Genomic DNA, 19,018 nt, shown 5'->3' with positions numbered 1-19,018 from the left:
TGATACACAATTCAATCACCATAGCTAAAAGGTGTTTGCCTAAAATCTCCACAACCTTATGTTTCAGTTATTCATAGACTCATTTAAATGATACAATTTTACCTCAACTTCTGCTTGTTGCCTTGCTAAAGTGATATTAAAAATATCCAAGGCCTTTTCAAATTCCTAGAAGAGAGACGAAACATTATTTTTGACAATTCAACAATTGTTACACTTCACAGCTCAGTCTTACAGGAAATAACAGCAATTCATGCAATCCAAGTTAATTCGCCCGATCTGAAAACTTAAAACAAACCCGGAAAAGAACAGCACACCAGCTTAAGTTGTTTTTCTTGCAGTTACTAATTTAAAGATTTACCTTAAAGTAGTATTTGTTAATACTACTAACAAAGAAAGGTAGTGACAAAGTTGCAAATATGGCCACTGAAAATTTTATTTTAACTTAGAAGTGATTTAGGAACATCTTAACATTTAAGTTTGAACAAGTATCAAGAGGAACAATATTTAAGCCTTCAACAGAAAACTACTAACCTCTAACAATTTTAAGATTTCTTCACTAGGTTTTTTTGATGTTATTTTCGTTTTATACAACTCCTTATAGTTCTTCACTTGCTTCCTATGATGTGAAATATGTTCCCATGACCACATTTGGAGTTTAGGTTGAACATTTACTCCAAGGACACCATCAATAACATATTTCCACCTAAAAGCAAAGACAAATGTATAGCTTATCTTTCTTTTGGTATATTGAAAAGATTCCTAAGGCTTTGCAGACTCTCACTTAATACAAATTCAAGGTATTTGCCAAGAGTGAAATCCTCTGACTAATAGCATACTTCTGATCAGCAGAGAAACCTCAGAATTTTACTCCTTTTCCCTATACACAGTTGACAGATTGCTGTCAAATCTATGCAGGCATGTGTGAAAATAATAAAAATATATTTTTAAGGAATCTTCTGAAAAGAAATCAAATCCTTGCCATCTGTGTTGCAATGGTTTGCCTGTTTTTACGTAATAGTTATGTTCTTGTAGAGCTACCTAACATATAACAGGGAAGCTTTCACTTAAACAAATTTATGACACAAAAATACTATCAGACTTAAGTTCCTGATAATGGTTTTTAGGAGTGCAATCACAGATTTTCAAATATTGTGTCGACAGCTTTGGTTTGAGGTCCTCATCAACTTCCTAAAACACTAACTTAAGAAAAAATAACAAAAACAAAAGACTTCCTTTCAGAAGGAAATTAGTTCTAACCTCCTTAAGAAAGAAGCAATTCCTTGGTAATTATTTCAAGTTAATAACTAACAAATTATTTTCGAAGTCTAAGGTTGCCTACCATATCTTGGCGTTGTTGTGCACTGGAACATCAGGTCTGTACTTCCTATATGGCAGATTTCGAGTCATCATATCAATAGACTCAAGAAGCTCCATAACACTGAAGTACTAGGCAAACAAATCCAAACTGAGCATTATTATCTTTCTGAGAACAACAGAACAACAGGTATCAAGCTTCTATTTGAAAAGAAAATCAAAAAAAAACCCAAAAGACTAAGTTAATAAATTCTGTATGTACATTATAAAATTTCAGACCACCTTTCTTATTCTTGCAAACTAACTTTTTTATTACCTTACATATAACTTCAGAAAAATAACTGGTACCTGTGGCTTATTGAATTCAACAGTTATATCCTGTAAGTTTACATCTAGATCTATTTTCGGTGACGAAAAGTCCACATCAGATCGAGGATTCATAAGGAGCTTGGCTTTAGCTGAAATTGGGCGGAATACTAAAAAAATACAAGTTGATATAAAAAGTGCAATTAAATTATTTAAGACTGCATACATTATTTTCAGACTCAACTAACAAAAATATAGTTATAACATAATATAAATATATATAAAATTATACATATACTTATCTAAAATTATGCCAGACTAATAGTTCTAGAATGCTAGACTTGAAAAACATGAACCGCACCAACACAACTTAAAATAGAATACAATCTATACTCAATTTTCAGTTTCACTCTGGCAACATTTACCAAACAAATTTCTGCAGAGCACCACCATTAACTTTCCTGAACGCTGAATTACACACAGATGTTTCAATAAACGGTTTACATTTGTAACAAATGGAATCTTATTTTGCTATGATACATTTATAGTACAAGACAGTTTCAAATATAGCATTTATTTCACTGTAGGAACTCTTATTTCTTAAGATTTTTTTGTTGTTGTTGCCATGACGAATGCTTTACTCTTCGATAAATTATACTCACAACAATGGTTAAAACCAAACATTCCATGTTTCTAATTCCAAGCCCAAGAAAGCATGGAAAAAAATCAATATGCATTCTACATAAAAGTGAGGCACATCACAAGAAAAAACATTCAGAATATAAATATTTTATCTGTTCCATAGTTTGGAAATATCAGGCTTTTGAAGCCATGTTTAGTTCAATACTTTCATCTGTTTCAGCCATTGATCCAACAGTAAGAATTTTTATATTATCTGAGTTCGTGTAAATCATATTTTTTTCAAATATGATTTCTTTCATCTCAGCAAAAATACTGATACATTACCTACATATCAAATACTCCAAATTCTCTGAAATCTTCATACTAGTGGAAACATGCATTTTTGCAAGAAGAAACCATGAAACTTTTAGTTACACCTCTACATGGTAGCATTTCAATTAATTTTCTCCCTGTTCATTTTTTTATGGTTCTTACACACAAGTATCATGTTTGTATTTACATGAAGTGATAAAATTAGACTTCATGCTTCTTACCTTCCTATCAAAGTTTTAGTCTTTTGAAGTCATGCCCCAAATAGCACCAAATTTTCACTTACCACAGTACACCAGCAAAGTCAGCATCTCTGATGGCACTGCTGAATTTTAAGAGTGTAAATCTTGAATCCTAAGCTTTACATACATCTATTTTGAACTTACCACATAAAGACTTGAACAACTTATAATGTTCAATGCTTGTTTTATTGCAAAAAGAATCAAATCCAGCAACCAAAAAAGATGGGTAAGCAATCAGAAGAAATTACTAGATAGTTCTCTGTCAGTCAACATAGAGACTCTTTTAGGGGAAGGTAGCAGCATAAAACTGACAGTGCCGTTTTTAACCCTGGCTATAGTCAACTGAGGACTTTCCTGCTGGAAAACAAGCCACTTCCAAGGCCATTCAGACTTGTGAACAGTTTCTGAAGTTTATAATGATAAACACAAACCTTGTATTTTCCATACAATGGAAAGCAAACTATCACCATTTTTGAGTGATGCCCATGTGATTTTCAAAATTAAGCAAGTAATACTCAAAGCAATATAACTTGCAATATTCCCACTAAAAAAAAAAAATTAATGTTTCAAAGTTGTGTGATTACAATTTCCACTTCTCATGGAAAAAAGATACTTTGCATAAAGCAGGTGAACCCAAAAACATACTCAAACTAATCTGAATTCACCAAACTTGCAAAGTGCATGTGTTATTGCTAAACTTCTTACATAAAGGAATTAATCAATAGATGTTAACAATGAGAATCTGTGTATGTGATTCCCTTAGAATGATACGTGACTCAAGACTCACCTTTATCAAGACTTTTTTTATACACCTAAACAATACAGTATTCACTGTCAGAAAGACAGTTACTCTTCCAGGCTTAAACTGCACTCCTTAGTAAGATTTTTGAGTAAAAGCCAAAGTGACAATCATTGAGATGCAGTAAAAATTACAATTAAAAATTAATATTACAATTAAATAACACTTACCAAAATCATAACCGTCTGGAATCACGTTGTGGCTGGCAACTCCCTGTTTTAAGTTAACCTACACACGCAATGGAGTGAACAGTAAGTTGCGTTTCTATTTCCAGATAAAGTTTTTATAAAGTACAAAATGTTAGCATTTTTAAACAGTTCTCAGATAATCCCTCCAAGTAAAATTCAAAATACTCACCTATGTTTTTAACAGAATGACATGTCTATATTTAGCTAATAAAAATCACTGAATAGTGGTAAAATGACCATCAATTGTCTGAATTCTGTTACTGGCACAAGACTGGTTTTTTAACTTTCTCAGATAAGCATTATACTTTCATCATATAAAACCCTTAACATATACTGGTTTTTTCCTAAAAACACTTTTAGTTACAAACAATTCCCCAGGACATGGACATAAAAAGAAGCAGGCCTGAATGTGAAGCATGTTCTCTGCTTCTCAGTTTCAACTAAAAGACTAGATAGATACACTATCTTACCAATGATTCATCCCAGCCACCATGGTAGAACATCTCGGATTTCACATTCCAATAAGCAAAAAGGTTATCCAGTCGCACAAGCTGAAAATACAACAGAACATATGCATTGGTATCCACAAATTTTAGATTAATTTGGATTTCACAAAGTCTGGATGAATAAAAATATTCAGAATGTTACTTCTGCTATAGAGCCTACACAGTTACATGTTTTCTTAATCTTACTTTCTGAAACTCTAATGCAGCTTGTTTTATTAGCAATTCTTTCTTTAGCAGGCAATCTATACTGTACCTTGTGGAACAACTTCGCAGTTTCATCATGTAAACATGGATTCCAATTCTTATCTGAGGTCTGAAATGAGAATTAAACAAAAATACTCCAGTATCTATAATTCACCAACATGTTATCACTGAAACAAACTACAGAAAAACATTATAATAACAGTTACATCATCATAATTAAATGCCATGGAAAATAATGGAATACAGTCTTCTGATTTAAGATGATTAATGCATTACTTTAAGTGAAAGCTTGAAAAGGCTACTTCCTCCAAAAATATGTACATGTATGTACACTGATAGGTTGCACACAAGAACCAAAGATACTCTAAGATTCTGCTTTCAGTATTGTAAACAGTTTTCCTTTACACCAATAATATTTTTGGGCAGGCTCTTTGGACAGAGATAAATAAGGGACTGAATTAATTTATAATTCTGAAAGCAATCAATTTTAGTTTGAGCCTAAAGAAGACCCTTTAATGTGCTAGGAACAAGCATTCACAAAACCACTATTTCATTCAAGAAAGTAGCATTTACTTAGGACATACGTTCTTTATGACCAGCAGTTAGCAAAAACTACTGATCAGAGCAACTCAGCACAATCAACATACTGATCCTACTACATAGTCTTCCAGAAAAAAAAATTCACACCATCTTGTGATTACTACTCTAAGCACCTTAAAGTGCAATTCACAGATCCAAAAAAAAAAAAAAAAAAAAAAAAAAAAAAAAAAAAAAAAAAAAAAATTAGCTCCAGTCGAAAAAGAGTTGTCATCTTTTTCTTTCTTTCTTTTTCCATTTTTTTTTCCTTTCCCACCATTCCCCGTTATCAGGCAGTAACTTCCTTTCTTGGACCTCAAGTCAGTTTCAGTAAAATATTCAAAATGAACAGCCCAAATCTAGCAAAGAGTATTGGAAACCACACCATTGTGTATTGCTGATGATTACAAGTGTATTTTCCATTAGACAGTATGTTACCAGAAACACAACATACAAAAGCACAACTTCATCTATCGGTATGTATTAACATGTTTTTCAGATAAAAGGTGAGAAATAGAATTACCTGCAAACTTAGATTCTGAAGTGAAATCCCAAATGACAAGGGGTTATCACGATTTGTGATCTAATACAACACAGGAAAAGACAAAAAAATAATTATTTCATACTCTATACGCATATATTTCGCTAAGAATTTAAGTATCTTTGCATTTTGGTCCAAGCTTTTTTTCAGTTTGTTTGGGGTTTTTTATCAAACTAATAAAATTCCACAACTTTACTAGTATTCTCTCAACGTGAAAAGCAACTAGAAGAAATCAGACAGGTTCCCAATTTCATGTTGCAGTGCACAACCCCTTATGCTAAGATATACAAAAGTACTTACATCATCTTCATAGCGAATATGGATGTTGGAAATTTTCAGCTGAAGATTTTTGATGACCTGAGTAACTAGCTTTTCTACAAAAGTGTCTTGCTTCTCTTCTTTTACTTTATCTATGTTAAAGGAAAACAATTTAATATTTTGTTTACACTCCAATATTTTTTAAAATTAGACAAAATAATAACACAATAGATTTAGCATGGTAAGTGCTTGAATTTTCTATTACATTTTACTCCAGTTGTATAGAAACATGCTTTGTATAATCTACAACATTTACATTCTCAGATTAGAAGGTTTCCTAGCTTTATTACCTGCAGAGTGAAGAACCAGGCAGTTCAAAAGTATGACCAGCACCCACCAATACTCTAGGGGAACAAATCATACTTCTTGGAAGTACCAGAAGTGGAATTTAAAGATAAGAATTTGCATGTAATGAAGAACAGATTGAAACAAACCTTTAAAAAGCTGTATTGGTAAAAATGCTTTGACACTAGAAATAAACTGTTTCTTATGAAAGAGGAAAGAAAATGCCAGGTGACATATGATAAAAAAGCAGTATTTCAGAAGCCCAATTTATATCAGATCACATCAACGCTCAAACCTTTTTATTTTCAGAATGCTGGTTCTGCAATACTGATGGCAATTATACCTAAAAAACTATAACTATTAGGTTTTTAAGTAACAAGGAAAAAACAAGAATCTGAACACAGTGACAAAGTCTGCATCTTTCTGGATTAAAGTATAGAAAGAAGCAGCATCACCTTCATTAGCTTTTCCTACCCTTACCTCGGTCAGCGACCTTCTGCTTTGCTTCTTCTATTCTCTGCAGCTCCCTTTGTCTTGCTTCCAAGAGCTGCCTGGCTTCTTTTTCAGCATCATATTTTATGCCTAAACACATAATGTAAAAATGTATAAAAACAAAAAGTCTTATATATTTTTTTTAAGATACTATTTCAAAAGCTGTAATTTTTACATCTGTATAACAGTTACACATAACTACATAGCAAAAATATTAGATGATGAAACGTAAATTACTGAAAGACTTCCACTCCATTATTTAACTGTGATTGCTAAAAGTATCTATTAAGAATAAAGCTCATGAAAACAGTATCAACACATTCCAGATAATTCAGAAACCCCACCAATTCATAGTCACTTCTTCCTATACATTAACTTACTGGCTGTGGGCACAATAAGCAAATAAACTCCTTCAAGGACCGCCTCAACAGGTTGAGTATAAAGGTTTTGCCATGGAATCTGTAGGTTAAGTTGACCTACAAACACAAAAGAAAATGGTTGAAGCATACAATTAAATAGTTGACTGAAAAAGAAATGCAAAGATAATTTATATTAAACACAAAATCTCTTAACAATTATTATACTGGATAGAAATCACGCCAGTGCACCTGAGGCAAAAGATGCCTCAGTTGGGTTGTATTTTCTTACGCAATACACAAACAACATGAGATGTTTTTCCGCGAGTACAACTATCAAGTCTACAGCCTTTCCTTATTTCCTCAAATTACATTCCTCCTTCTTAACAGCAACATCTTCCTCTTTGAAAATCCACTGCAGAACCCTCAGAAACAAGAAAAGTACATGGGCAGCTTACACATCATCACTCAGCTAAATACTAGGTTTTGTGAGCAGGATCATGAGGTTACAGTGCCTCCCAAGTCTAAATTTTTATAAAATACTGTATCAGTCACAGAAAACATATTATGTCAGGGTCAATTTAAAGGAAGCATAATGGCTTTAGACTTACTTTACTTTATGAAACCACTTTTACAAGACAACTTGCAGCAAGAAAACTTTTTGTTTTAGCAAAAACAAGGAAGGAGATGAAAAGGCAAGCCAAAGGTAAAAATCAGTTATGAGTCTTGTTAACACAAGGAACAAGATCCAGTCCTGCCCAATTGCTCATCTTTGCTGTGTTGGGCTATTTTCTCACTAATATTGAGGTGATTAAACAAGGAGCTTATTGAAAGGAGCTTTCTCAAAGTTTCTTTTCGGAAGAGACAACTTCAGAGTGCACAAAGCATACAGATCACTGAACACATGAAATTACTTGCTTAGGATGCCTAAAGTCACTTGCAAGGAAAGGCAGTACTTTTAGAAACTCCTGCATGTGTACAAGATAAAATGCAACTTACCAATATGTCCTGCTTTAACTTTAAATGGCACATCCAACTGACTCTGAAAGAAAGAGGTTTAGAAAATTTAAGCTCAATTCAGCAACATGTGAAATATTCCAATGCAGGAAAAGGTATCATGTAACCTCAACAAACTTACCTGTCAACCACAGGAAAAAAAAATCAGTATAACGGATTAGCAAGCATTTGGTTACCAATTTAGACTGTTATGCTATGTTAGGCTGAATACATTCCCAAAAAACAAAGTTCTAGCTTCATGGGCTATAGCATAAAAAGGTCTTTTAGTATTGCTCTTGACCTAAGCACATTCTTTTAGAAATTGCTGAGAGTTCTCTTAGGGGGAAAAAAATGTATACACTTTGCCCTTTAAATTTAATCTCAAATTAATCAGATAATCTCTATAGGTGCAGAGAAAGCAAGTCAGTAAGCTTCCACTTTAAAAAAACATGTGTCCTAAAATAAGAACCAAAAAAATGCACGTTAAACCCATGAAGCTCGTTAAACACATAAAACATAGCTCAGGAATCATTTTTGCAGGTAGTATTGTTATTTTCACCAGCTTACCAGTGCATTTTCTTTTATTTCCAGATTTTTCAGTGCTACAGCTCCTAAAAGAAAATAAGCCAACAAGAAAAACTGGAATAAGCAAAGTGGTACACTCTGCAAGTCCCAAAGTCTGAATCAGTGTGTTACAAAAGCCTAGAAGATAAGGGGCCTAATGTATGTCTCAAACACCAATGGAGGACAGCAGTGGAGTCAACCAAGATTAGTCGTTAAGAGCCGTGAGAAAGAATGGGATGTGGCAGGAGAAGGTGGCCAGACGTAAACCAGAACTCTTCTTGGACAAAGATCTATGTTCTGGCTCCTGAAATAGAGCATAAGCAAAGGAATGAGGTCAAGAAGTAGGCACAGACTGTCAACCTAAGGTCAATCCAGTATGAAGGGATCAAGACCTCCAGAGACCCGCAAAGACCTCTGACCCATTCCCAGAAAGGTCTAGAAGAACAAACTGCAGAAGATAGCTCATTTGCACAGTAAACAAGCAAATTATCTCCATGGCACAGAAATCTTAACTGTATAAAGGTACCCAGAATCAAACCTGGACACACATGTGCCCCAGGGCCCTGGACAGTCCATCAGCTGCACTGACACTGGAGTCAGGACTGCCACTGTTCCTTCCTTTCTTTCTCTGTACCGCACTTTAATCTCTGTGTGTCTCTCTCTTCTCTCTTTCATCCATTCCTTATCCAAGACTTAGCATCATGTGTTTATACTGTAAGGGACTAATTTACAACAATTTCCAGCGTGTGTATAATTTACTAACAATAATATGCTGTGTGTATAATTTATTAACAAAATTTTTTCAGTTTTTACAGACACGCTGACTTTTTGTTGTTCCTTTTTGACCACGGGTACTTACAAATTTTGGGTGCTCCCTTCCCCTTCACAGTGGGGCACCCCAGTGGTCCATGACCTATGGTTCTGAAAACTTCTGTGGAAGAGATCCACAGCCTACATGTCAAATATCCATGAAAGAAGATTAAGACCATGAAAGATGATTAATCATTCCACAACATCATATCTGAGATTGTCTCATGGATCGTGCATGTCCATGAAAATAACCTAAAATTACTCAGAGTGAAGATGCTGGAAATCCCTGTCTCAATTTTGTAACAACCCACTTTGAAATCAGAAGTTAGCTTCTTTTTCCTCAACCATCTGTTTCCTATCCTTGTAGAAATCTAGCAGCAGTAAATGTGAGTGGAATTTTAGCCCTCAAAAGATCTTATCCTTGCCAGTTTTATTTATAGGCCTACAAAAATTCACAGGAAGTATTTCAGTAATCTAATTTTTCAGGATAGAAATGCAGTATACTGTGAACAAAGAAAATCTAAATTGCAAGATCACTTTTACAATATACTTCACATCAAACACTTGCCATAACAAGAGGAATACTGGGACCAGAAAACTCGTAACTTAAACATGCACACAGTCCAATGCAATGCCTTCTGCAAAATCTACAAGAGGAATGGAGCTTCTGTGATGGTTACTTTCAAACTAGTTGTATAGCATTAATACATGCACATGGAGTAGACATCTGATACATCTCAGCAGGGACATAAATGAGATTCCAGAAACCAGAAGCAGATTACAGGCCTGGAAAGGAATACAACTTGAGGTTGCAAATGAAGATTGAATTGACACAAAATGCTTTTCTTTCAGGATGCATGTTAGAAATAAAAAAAGGTATGGGGAAATGGAGTCCAATGGCAAGAATATTCTTGCAGTTATACAGCGCTACTGGCAATCAACAACTATTCAAAGTACCACAAATCTTGGGAAATTTGACCCAAAAAGTGTACACACTAGAAGGGTTGGCTCAAGTTGTTGAACTGATATGGAAGAGCTGATCAGGTAAACTAATCCATCCATCTCATAGCACTCACAAAATACTATGAAGTTTTTAATGTTTTAATTTATTCAGCAAATATTTCTGCAGCAAATTATAATAATTTTCCAGTAGAAGTGTATACATCTGACGTGCTAACATCAGCCTCTCTAGAGAAATACTAGAAATGCAGAAGGATGTTTTTTGACAGCTGCTGCTGTTAAGTCTTAAAATACACACGCATTGCCAGGAACAACAGAAAAGGAAAAAAAAAAAAAAGCAAAGAGAGCATTTCCAAAAGTAGTCTCTAACTAGGGCTCTAGGAACTAGAGCTACATAGTCTCGTACACAATAACAAGGTGATAGTTTTATCTACCACTTGTTCAATTCCATTCTACATTTACTCCCCGATAAAGCCTTCTTTGCAGAGACCACTTTAACACTAAAAAACCCAGTTCACTTCTTCAAGAAGATATCACTAATTTTAAATGTACTAATGGCAAGTAATTCTATGGTATCCAGAGCAAAGGTTCAGGTTTGTAACCAAGTTACCAGGCATGAGGTGCAACTTCTGCAGGTCAGTTGAGTCATGTTAAAAACATTCACAAGGAAACTGTAAGACTACGTGACACATGAAGCAGTTTAAATGGGTTGAGTTTCTCCACTTTCACTGATGGCTATGTAAACATTCCCTCTCATTAATCAAGAGTCTGACACATGCCACAGTTCTGCAGAGGCACAGTAACTCAACCTACAATAATTTGGCAGCCCGGATGTTTCCAAAAACGAAGTACTGCAAAGTGAGTAAGGATTATCTTAAAGATTTACAAACAATGTTTTGTGATTTCTATTTCTATTTCTAGAATTATGTCTCATTTTATTTGAGCACATTGTAACACCAAAAAATAAACAGAGAATCAATAATATTTCAAATAGGAAACTTCTGAAATTTCCACATTAAATGCTGGGATTTGGAAGCGAGGTACATAATTCTTCACTGTTTTTGCTTATGATTTTACAATTTTAAAAAATCACTTATGATTTTATAATCAAAAGTTTGATGTTTTAGTTAAGAATCACTAGAAGAAATACATATTTAGTAGAACCCCAGGCATCTGAATTTTAGTATAAAATTACTGAAACGTTCACTAAAATACAACAATTTACTTACAAAAACCTTGTTATGGTCTGATCACAGCAAATGGACCATCAAAGCATACAGAAGTCTATTAAAAAGCCACTACGTTTTGTGTATTGATGTAACCTTTCTTTTTCTTATATTTGAGAGACAGCCCAAGACACTGACTAAACACCCCTGCAGTAAACAGGAAATATTTCCAAAGCGACCATACTTGCAAAGCTTGCAACTCTGATGCTCAGAATTTGAAATGTAGTTACTGACCATGCCAATACTCTCCTTCATTATCAAAATTTAGTCTCTACCACATGTAGCCATTTTCCTTGCAATGAAATGTAGATCTAAGTGCAACTACATTGAATCCTGACCACTCTGTTGGGGATTGGAGGGAAAAAACCAAAAGCCCCCCACAAACAGAAGCAGGAAAACCAGGGAATAAACCCTAGTTACAGAATGTAAAATAGTCAGTGAATTAGCCTTGAATTACTGACAGTAGATTTAACTGCAAAAATCAGAAAACACATCAATATTTGATTGTCAGTTTTGCTGATGGTTGGTTGGGGTTTTTTGGCAGAGCTGGTGTCCCTCTCTTGGGAGCAACTAAATGTTTTGATGTCAGAAATGCATCCAATGCATGATTAAAAATTACCCAACTAAGCAACCTTAGAAACTGTATGTACAAGTAGTTGGAGTTGTATAAATACCTAGGGTTAAACATGCAGGCTATCAGCCAAAACAATAATAAAAGCCAGAACAGTTATAAATATCTACAGCAAAGTCTAGAATTTATTTAGGCTACATTATAAAGCAAATTTTTTAATTTACTAATCCATGGACAATGTGAATAATTCAACAAAATAAAACAGCTGTCAAAATTCTAGGAAAATAGCTTTATCATTTTAATTTTAGATACTCAAAATAACTTCATTAATTTAAATGCATGAACCAACATCTACCACCAAGGATTCAGTTTGCAAAAAGAGATCTAGAAAACTATTTCACCAAAGAGGCCTAACAGAAATTTTGCTATGGTTGTAAACAAAAGATAAAGGGGGAAAGAAAATTAATCTACATAAAAATCCTGTAGATTTTACCTAATTAATAACTCTCTGCTGTCTTGTAAATAAAAGGGCAGGGGAAGGAAAGCAGACAAGAGAGAGATGAAAGATCAGAAAATGCAAATACCTTAGCTAGTATCTGGATGAGTATCTAACACTCCTGTTCAAATATTTTAACAAAATTTCTGCTTTTTTCCAACAGCATTGTCAGCTTGTGAACACCTCTGGTCACTTAACACAAACAGCTGCTTTTGCTAGTCACTTCCCACTTGTGTTTGTGCTGTTAATTATTTCTGTTTAAGCATACCCTCTAGAGACAAGCTGTAAGCCTTTGAGGATCAGTGTCTGCCAAATACCTCATCTATTGACATCTATTGTAAAATGGATGCAAAAGACAGTAAAAACTACTAGACATTATGTATCCCTGAAGTGAATTCAAATTACTACTATGTAAGGGGAGGGGAGGAGGTTGCACCTGTTATACCTAGACAAGGCAAAGTAAACAAAAGTAGTCATCTTTCACTATAATAACAGTTGTAGCCAAAAAAAAAAAAAAAAGGGTTTGTGTGCTCACAAACATGCCAATTATCTGCCTATATCATCTTACTAACATAGCTACCCCAAAAAGAGACACCAGCTACTCAAATAGTAAGTTGTGTTAAGTAAGACAGGCTTGAGACATTAGCTAATAAGCAAGTGTGCCAAGTCAATCAAGATTTAAGCTTTTTAAAGGGCAGTACAGAGGGTCTGACCAAAACACTGAAAAATTTAGACATAGTCAAAAGAAAATAATAGCATCATAAAACAATTGTTTGGTCTCTCAATACTGGAAACGTCACTAGCATTTCACTTCTTGTCAAAGATAACTGCATACATCTCACATTGCTGCAAGCATCTTTTCAAGTATTTTAACTTGACCACGCTTAGAGCATTCAAAAACATCGAAATCACCTAAATACTTATCTAACCTGTTTATCTAAGCCAAGTACTTGCACACTTCTTCACAAAGTTCAATGAAACTATCTTTCTTAGTGAACACCAAAAAAAAAAAAGAGGTTAAAAAACACTGTCCTTCCCAGTACCAGCCATCCAATAGCTTTCTCTGATGGCTGCCTAACATAGTAGTCTTTTATCTTGCTTCATATTAACGGAGTTCCTTAGGCATACGATTTTCTCCCTCTACACTTTTTTCTGAGCCTTGGCTTTTCCGGCACTGGCTCTACACATTCAAATTACCTTTTATACCTGTGTAGGTTGAGCTACCTTAAACTTTCTGCACTGCTTTTTATCTTTCAGGTCATTCAGTTCTTGCAACATTCTCAGCCACTAATGCTTTCAGATACCACATCTTTTTTCAATATTGAGATAGTCTATATTTTTGCCCTTCAACCTGACGATTTTTTAACAAGAAAAGAAATAAAATCATTACCGTAATTATTAATGTGTTCATGTATTTTCTGGAGCAGTGTCATTAAACAACTTTACTACACAGATTGAATAAGGAATAGCTTTAATAGTGTATGATGAATTCTCTCATTCATCAAAACCAAGGTTAATATTAAGCATGATCATTAAAAAGTCATTAATAAAGCTCTGAATTTACAGAGGCTGAAACTATGTAAAATTGGGTTTTATACATAGATTCAGTCTATGAACAGGTTACTAGCCTTAATTTAAACAGGCTAGCTATAAAAAACTAGGCCACAATTTGCTCCCTACAGCCTTTTAATATAAACCCTGGTTTTTAATATAAACTCTGGTTTTTAATCATTCAGAGGCAACAAAATACATGCCTTTTAAAAATTAAGATTATATATATAGATATAGATATATAATTTGTGCAATGCTCTAGCATCCAAAAAGCAGTGGTGACTTGTTACAGGGGAAAAAAAAAATCCAAACAACCCTTTTTTTTTTTCTTTTAATTTGATGCATTTAGGACAATTTAACTTCAATAGTACATGAATTATGTAAAATTTAGCAATCTTATCAAGACACACAAAGACAAACACTAAGAAAACACATAGCTGTAATGGAAATGCTTTCAGAGCACACAGACAAGCATGAAAAGCTATTAAATTTACATAAAATATGAAGGCAAAAATAGTATTTGTTTTAAAAATATCTTAATTACAAAATTTTAGTAATTAGCAAGCTAAAAAAATTATCCATAGACTTTAGATATATTGTGAGTGTAGGGATCTGCTAATCAATGATGTACTCCATATAAATGTATTCTGCTTTTTCTACTGCTGGTACTACTAAAAGTAGTACCTGCCGTTTACATAGCAGAATGCAATTTCTGAGTCCTTTGAGATATTTGAAATAAAAGAAATATTGCAGACGTACAGATCATTAAACACAATTTAAGTGAAAAAAAAGCATCATGTGGTAGACCAGGAAAAAAATAAAATTCTACAGGTGATGCTTCACCAATACACACAGCAGTTTTGAGCCTCTTAGAGCAAGAGCACTAAGAGATAGCTCCATATATCAGTATACACTATAAACAAATTAACAGGCTATGTAAAGAAAAAAATAATTTCATTCTAATACACAAGCACAGGAGAAGTGAGAAATTTAGTTTAAATAAAATACACTAAACCCCCAAAAATATGAGACCTTCTTGAAGATGAAATAATGAAAAGGAAAATTAAGTTCCACAGACATGGAGAAATATGATAGCTGAATATCAAAACTTCAAAGTAAAACTGAGAGGTTTTTTTTAGTTTTTGTTTGGGTTGGATTGTTTGGTTTGGGTTTTTTTTTTTAGTTTTTTTAAATTGAGACAATGTTCATCTAATCTGTTAATAGGTGTTTCACAGAGGCATAAACTGCTATGACTAACCATCAGCAACCTAGAGAGCTGGGAAAAAGAAGCTTTTACTTTTTTTGCAATGTACAAGCATTGCCCAAAACATTTACAATGTTCCATATTTTTCATTAAATATTCTGTCTTCATTGAACAGAAAGAAGAAACTATGGTAACTTCAGAACACAAATCAAGCAATTAGCTTGACACAGTTGTGCTGAAAGATGCAATTAGTCAAACCTTTCAAATAAGGCTCACCTAATCAGTAAGAGACACGCAATATTAAGCCTCACTGCTACAGATTCAGGACTAATACATTGTCTCCAGAAGTTACATGTGCTGTTGCTGTGTTAAGACTCCTTATAGAGACTGAACTTTACAAAGATGTTATGAACGCCTTGACTAACTGAAGGAAAATAACTGCTGAGACGAAACTAAATAAGGACGCCATTTCAGAAAACAAGTATGAAAACAAAAATGTCCATGATGCAAAAAGCTCCAGAAGAAGCTTACAAAATCTGGTTAATGTATATAAGTGCCTAGGAATGAAATTGCAGGTAGGCAAATACCTCGAGGATGCTTCACACCTACCATATGAATGCACCTGTAAAAAAACCCTGAACGTCTGTATTTGCTTTTGCTGATGCTGCAGACACCTGGGATGCACATTCAAAACTGAGCCAGCATTGATCACTGCACATGCATCCGTTCATGGTCTGTGTCTGACAGACCTTTGGTGATGTTTTCTTGTAGGTACCTTAAAGTGGACCTCAGAAGTGCACATTCAAACCAAACACTTTACTGCCTTCAGAACTGGCATGTTCATTTAATTCTACAGACCACTGCTTACCTTGCCTAGTACAGCTAGGCACCGCCTTCGCAAACACCAAAGGCAATATCTACTCCTGGTTCTTTAAGGCTAAAAATAACAAGTATTCCAGACCTACAGATGACAGCGCCAAGAAGAACGGGATGTCACTGCCGTTCGCGGAGAGGCCCCCACAAGCACTAAGACGCCGTCAAAACCCTTGGCGTTTATGCACGGTTTATTTCCGGGCGTGGAAAACGCCCGTAAACCGGTTCAGTTTCGCATTCCCAGAATCAGGTCAGGCTCCCGCCTCCAAGCTGCCTGCCTGCCCACCAATTCCCAAACTTTCCGCGAGCACCAGAGACACTACGACCAGCCAAGGTCCGTCCCCATTTAGAAGACAGCACGGACGGCTCCATATGGAAAAACGAAACAGAAGCGGCCGTTCATTCGCCTCCAGCACTTCGTTCGGTTTCTCTTGCCCCCGTTCTGCAGCTCCTCCCGCGCCGCCGCCGCCCCGCGCTGCCGCAGCCGGCTGCTCCGCGGACACCACCTCCCTAGCCCGCCCGCCTGACCGCCCCCGCGGCTATTTTTAAGCGGCCGGGCAGGTGGAGAGGCGGCAGAGTTGTCGGGTGGGCCGGCAGCATGGCCTGGCCCGGCCCGGCAGCGCCAGCGGACACCGCCCCGGCCTCCTCCCTTGCGCGGGCGGCAGGGCGAGCCCGGCCGGGCAGGAAAGCACGCGGCGGCATGAGGGCAGGCAGGCGGCTCCCCCGCGGCGCGCCAGGCCCGTACCTCCCCAGATGCCCAGCTTCAGCTGGGAGCTGTCCAGGTTCACCACGTAGTCGCCAAGGAAACGGTTCAGGACATCCACGACCAGGGACTCAAACACCATCCTGCCCGCCGGCAGCCGCCGCCCGGCCGCAGCGCCGCCGCCCCGGCTCCAGCCGCTCCCCGCCGGTCCGCCCCGCCCCGCGGCTCGAGGGGGCGGTGCGGCGGTGCAGCTGTGCCCGCGCCCCGCCCTCTGCGGGAGCGGTGAGGAAGGGGCGGGGCTTGTCCGAGGCTACGGCAGCCGGTGCGGGCTGCGCAGCTCCGCCGGCCTCCGGCCTTTCCCTGGCGGAGTCGTTCTGTACGCACTCTGGCTGCCCGCTCTAATAAAGGTACGAGTTATCACAGAATGGTTGGAAGGGACCACCAGGGATCATCTGGTCCAGCCTCCCTGCTCAAACAGGGTCATCCCAGAGCAAATGGCACAGGATTGCGCCCAGGCTCTAGAATATCGCCAGTTAGGGAGAGCTCAGCAGCCTCTCTGGGGAACCTGTTCCAGTGCTCGGTCACTGCACAGTAAAGAAGTTATTCCTCATGTATAGGTGGAGCTTTGTGTACATCCGTTTCTGCCCATTGACTTTTGTGCTGTTGCTCGGCACCACTGAGCAGAGTCTGGATCCTTGACGCCCTTCCTTCAGACACTCACAGACTTTGATAAGGTCTCCTCTCAGTCAGCTCCTCTCGAGGCTGAGCAGGCCCGACTCCCTCAACCTAAGAGAGGTACTCCAATCCCTTAATCACCTTTTTGCTCTCCACTGAACCCATTAGTTTGCCCAAGGGATTTAAATGTGACATAGCCGCAGTTTTTTGAGTATTTTTTTCTTCCCCAGGCCAGGCAAATACAGAAATTACTGCATGTCTTGAGCTGTTCAAAATGGCTGAGCTATTACTGGCATAATGACTAAAACAAACTTAATTGAATTTATCTCTCCAAAGAGCTTGACTCCCAGGGTGTTTTCTGGCTTAGGTGTCAGCTGAATTGCATGGAAATAACTGGGCCATGTTTGCCCTGAGTACTGTGCTGAGGACCCCTGCAGTCACAAGGTTTTTTAAGGAAACTTCCCTGTCTGACCATTCACAAGGCTCCCTGACAGACGCACTCCTGATGCCAGAGACTTTCCTTCACAGCAGGTGCTTCACTGAAGTGAGCTGCGGGACTTCCTACACACCTCACCTTGTGTCAGCATTGCTGAACCTTTGTATTCAATATAAAAAATTAAACCATTGAGGGGAAAAGGAATGAGAAAGCTGCCAGTTATTATACACCTTTTCGTTCCTTTTTACAGAAATAAAAGCATACTGCCTAGCACTTCTGACCTTTCCTTTCACTATGGGATTTATAAGCCTGCTTAACACAACCTGCCACACCAGCTATGCCTTGCATCCACCCAATATGCAGAATAAAATCATTTGGAAAGAAGTATCTTTATATAAAGAAATACATTTTTGTCAGGGATTATGTTGTCCTTTATTAACACAAGGAAGAGGGAAGAGTGATACTGAAGAATGATAACAGAAGATATGAAATGCACAGTCTTATTGAGGCTTAGATTCCTCTGAAGTTACTTTGTGTTGTTTGGGAAAATTACAATCAGCATTTCCAGTTCTTGGCTTTAGCATATTTTTCTATTGAAAACAGCAGTAATACCAAAAAAAAAAAAAAAAATAAACCCCAACCCCCCCCCCCCCACACACACACAGCAAAAAACACTACCCACAACTACATTAGAAAGAGAGTAATTGGACTAATAAATTAATTTGACCTGAATGTGATCAGCATGCCAAATGTAACTGTGTCCATGCACTAATACACATACATGAGAATCTCTACAGAATCTCTGGCTGGCTTTCTATAAATTTCTTACACAAAGCCAGACATATTTCTTGTAAGCTATCTCTAGAGAAAAGTGT

At 36.8% G+C, this 19,018-nt stretch overlaps 1 protein-coding gene across 7 annotated transcripts in view; it reads right to left on the bottom strand.

Moving 5' to 3' along the window:
* The window catches only part of VPS13A (vacuolar protein sorting 13 homolog A), a 106,448-nt gene extending 89,208 nt beyond the window's left edge, over window positions 1–17,240 (bottom strand). For 4 of the 7 annotated variants that reach the window (XM_041396293.1, XM_041396296.1, XM_041396301.1 and 1 more), the window contains exons 1-15: window positions 17,075–17,240; window positions 8,642–8,685; window positions 8,078–8,120; window positions 7,103–7,198; window positions 6,711–6,812; window positions 5,928–6,037; window positions 5,610–5,669; window positions 4,560–4,619; window positions 4,271–4,351; window positions 3,783–3,840; window positions 2,858–2,896; window positions 1,663–1,790; window positions 1,340–1,446; window positions 532–703; window positions 103–165 (exon numbers count right to left, since the gene is read on the bottom strand). In XM_041396293.1, coding sequence (XP_041252227.1) covers window positions 103–165; window positions 532–703; window positions 1,340–1,446; window positions 1,663–1,790; window positions 2,858–2,896; window positions 3,783–3,840; window positions 4,271–4,351; window positions 4,560–4,619; window positions 5,610–5,669; window positions 5,928–6,037; window positions 6,711–6,812; window positions 7,103–7,198; window positions 8,078–8,120; window positions 8,642–8,685; window positions 17,075–17,174 — 1,263 coding nt within the window. In that variant the 5' untranslated portion in view covers window positions 17,175–17,240. Of the gene's footprint in view, window positions 1–102; window positions 166–531; window positions 704–1,339; window positions 1,516–1,662; window positions 1,791–2,857; window positions 2,897–3,782; window positions 3,841–4,270; window positions 4,352–4,559; window positions 4,620–5,609; window positions 5,670–5,927; window positions 6,038–6,710; window positions 6,813–7,102; window positions 7,199–8,077; window positions 8,121–8,641; window positions 8,686–17,074 lie in introns of those variants that run through there. The other 3 variants (XM_041396295.1, XM_041396298.1, XM_041396297.1) reach the window with 3 other exon arrangements.
* Window positions 17,241–19,018: the final 1,778 nt, after the last annotated feature.

The sequence above is a fragment of the Onychostruthus taczanowskii genome, unplaced genomic scaffold (genome assembly GCF_017590055.1).
Source record: "Onychostruthus taczanowskii isolate IOZ18803 unplaced genomic scaffold, ASM1759005v1 scaffold129, whole genome shotgun sequence".
Lineage (NCBI taxonomy): Eukaryota > Metazoa > Chordata > Aves > Passeriformes > Passeridae > Onychostruthus > Onychostruthus taczanowskii.
The sequence above is the reverse complement of the archived record's forward strand: the minus strand, read 5'-3'. Positions and strand labels throughout refer to the sequence as shown.